This window comes from Bison bison, unplaced genomic scaffold, assembly GCF_000754665.1.
Source record: "Bison bison bison isolate TAMUID 2011002044 unplaced genomic scaffold, Bison_UMD1.0 scf7180017864537, whole genome shotgun sequence".
Lineage (NCBI taxonomy): Eukaryota > Metazoa > Chordata > Mammalia > Artiodactyla > Bovidae > Bison > Bison bison.
Window position 1 is genome coordinate 7375258 of NW_011495085.1, and position 2914 is coordinate 7378171.

General features: G+C 37.3%; 1 protein-coding gene across 1 annotated transcript in view; it reads right to left on the reverse strand.

Moving 5' to 3' along the window:
• TEX11 (testis expressed 11) overlaps window positions 1-2914 on the reverse strand; it is a 191742-nt gene that overhangs the window by 160138 nt on the left and 28690 nt on the right. Inside the window, exon 4 of the mRNA XM_010832132.1 lies at window positions 1178-1257. Within this exon, the coding sequence (XP_010830434.1) occupies window positions 1178-1257 (80 nt within the window). The remainder of the gene's footprint in view (window positions 1-1177; window positions 1258-2914) is intronic.

The following is a 2914-nucleotide window of genomic DNA, read 5'->3' on the forward strand; positions in this document are numbered from 1 at the left end:
TACCAGATCACCTTACCTGTCTCATGAGAAACCTGTATGCAGGTCAAGAAGCAACAGTCAGAACTGGACATGGAACAAAGGACTGGTTGAAAATTAGGAAAGGAGTACATCAAGGCTGTATATTGTCACCCAGCTTATTTAACTTATATGCAGAGTACAACATGTGAAATGCTGGGCTGTATGAATCACAAACTGGAATCAAGACTGCTGGGAGAAATACCAACAATCTCAGATATGCAGATAATACCACTATAATGGCAGAAAGCAAAGAGGAACTGAAGAGGCCCTTGATGAAGGTGAAAGAGGAGAGTGAAAAGTCTGGCTTAAAGCTCAGCATCAAAAGCTAAGATCATCGCATCCAGTCCCATCACTTTATGGCAATCAAATGGGGGAAAAGTAGAAATGGTGGCAGATTTTTTTTTTCTTGGGTTAAACAATCACTGTGGAAGGTGATTGCAGCCATGAAATTAAGATGGTTGCTCCTTTGGAGAAAAGCTATGACAAACCTAGACAGCGTATTTAAAAGTAGAGACATCTCTCTGCCAACAAAGGTCCATCTGTATAGTCAAAGCAACAAAGGTCCATCTGTATAGTCAAAGCTATGGTTTTTCCAGTAGTCACGTACAGATGTGAGGGATGGACCATAAAGAAGGCTGAGCACTGAAGAACTGATGCTTTTCAAGTGTGGTGCTAGAGAATACTCTTAAGAATCCCTTAGACAGCAAGGAAATCAAACCAGTCAATCCTAAAGGAAATCAACCCTGAATATTCACTGGAATGACTGATGCTGAAGCTGAAGCTCCAATATTTTGGCCACCTGATGCAAAGAACCAACTCACTGGAAAAGCCCTGATGTTGGGAAAGACAGAGGGCAGGAGAAGAACAGGGCAAGAGAGGATGAAATGCTTGGATGGCATTACTGACAATGAACAGTTTGAGAAAACTCCAGGAGATGGTAAGGCACAGGGAAGCCTGGTTTGCTGCAGTCCATGGTGTCACAACGAGTCAAACACAACTTAGAGGCTGAATAACAACAACATTGACAGAATTAAAGGCTATAACACCCCTTCCACGTTTACACTAAATTCAACCATCTTCACAGGAAAATTCAACCATTTTCATAGGAGTAATGACTATCTCACTGCATGTGCCCTCTCCTGATTTAATTAGGACTTACCAGAATTTGTCTATGAATAGCTTCTTCTGAAGCATCTGGGTGTTCACACATGCGAATCAACTTACAAGCAACATGCCGCACTGCAAAACAGTAATTCAGTAATTAAGACACCCATAAACACAAAACATTCATTCTCCTTTTATATATACCTATAAAGAGAAAAGAGGAGTGAAGTAAAATCATATTTGTTGTCAAAAATAGGACTTTTAAAGGTCTTTTTAAAAAATCAATTACCAAAAGTAGATGACCTGAAAATTACCAAATGAATAATTTGCTTAAGTCAAACAGATATTTTCAAATTTTAATTTCTACAGGTCTTAAATCCCAAAGACTCATATGATGCTCTTGTATGCACCATGCCAGCAGGAAAATTCTAAGTAGAATTGGAATCTAAAGTTATTCAACATCTGACAAAATTTCTGAATATCAGAATATTTTAAGATTATTCTCCTAAAATGTGAAACTTCCTAAATACATTATTTTCTTCAGATGAGGTAAAGTTCTTGAAGCATAACTTAGAAAATACAGATATCTTCGTTGTACAGTTAATTTACCCTGAAAATAGAAAAGCTTGAATAACTGTAACCTTTTTGTGTGGTTTCTTTCATCATAAAACATACCCAGATTTTTAAAGATAACTCCACATATAACTGAACTAATTGCCTTGATATTTTCAAAACTCTGCAGCCATTCTATGTTAATATCATTTTAATTAATATTCCAATAAAAAGTGATTTGCCCAGCTTAAATTACAGGGTAATTGAAGTAATCAAATTTTTATTAACCATCACAAAAAGGAAAATTTATTCATTCCCTCAACAAATTTAATTTGTTTCTGGAAAAAAACTTACAGTAAAATAATTTCTAAACATATATTTACTTTGTCTTGCATTTCCAGTTTTGAAAATGTTTTTTTTTCCAAAGTTTACTAATTTTTCAGTATTCTCAATGACCCTGATCTCTCTATTCCTTCCCCACTACCTTCAAATATATCTATTTCCCTTCTTTGAAAAAATTCAACGAACCCCACTGTGCTTCAAGCTTCCATCCCATTTCACCTCTTCCTCTCATTGCCCAACTTTTTTTTTTTAATTATTTGGCTGCATCAGGTCTTAATTGCAGCACTTAGGGTCTTCTGGTTAAGGCATGTGGTCTCTCTAGTTGTGGTGCAGGCTTGTGGGATCTTAGTTCCCAGATCAGGGATCAAACCCGTGTCCCCTGCATTGCAAGGTAGTTCTTAACAAGGACCACCAGGAAAAGTCTCAAAATTTCATGATCTGAATGACCCACTATCTCAATTTTATTACTGCTCCCTCTTTTCCCTAATGTCCTGCCATCTGTTAGGCTTCATTATCATTTTACTAAAGCTGCACTCACAAAGATCAGCTTCCCTGACTTCACAGCAACATTTCCCAATGATCATAACCTTTTTGAAAAATACCACTTCCTTCACCTCACTCTATCCTAGTTCAGCATGAAGCAGTGTCCCTCTGTGGGAACTGTCTTAGTCTAAGAACTTTGCTTCAGGCCTACGTTCTTGATCCAGGTGTGTATAACTATCACCATTAAGCCTTATGACCAAAGGCAGCTGAGGCTAAGACAGAACACTATTTCAGTATAAAGATGTTTTCTTTGATGTTGTGGTTCTATCCTCATCTTTTCATCAGCCTGTTCTTGGCCCTCTATACTATAAATATCCTGGTTAGGTGCTTGTTGACAGACTTTACACAAAACAAA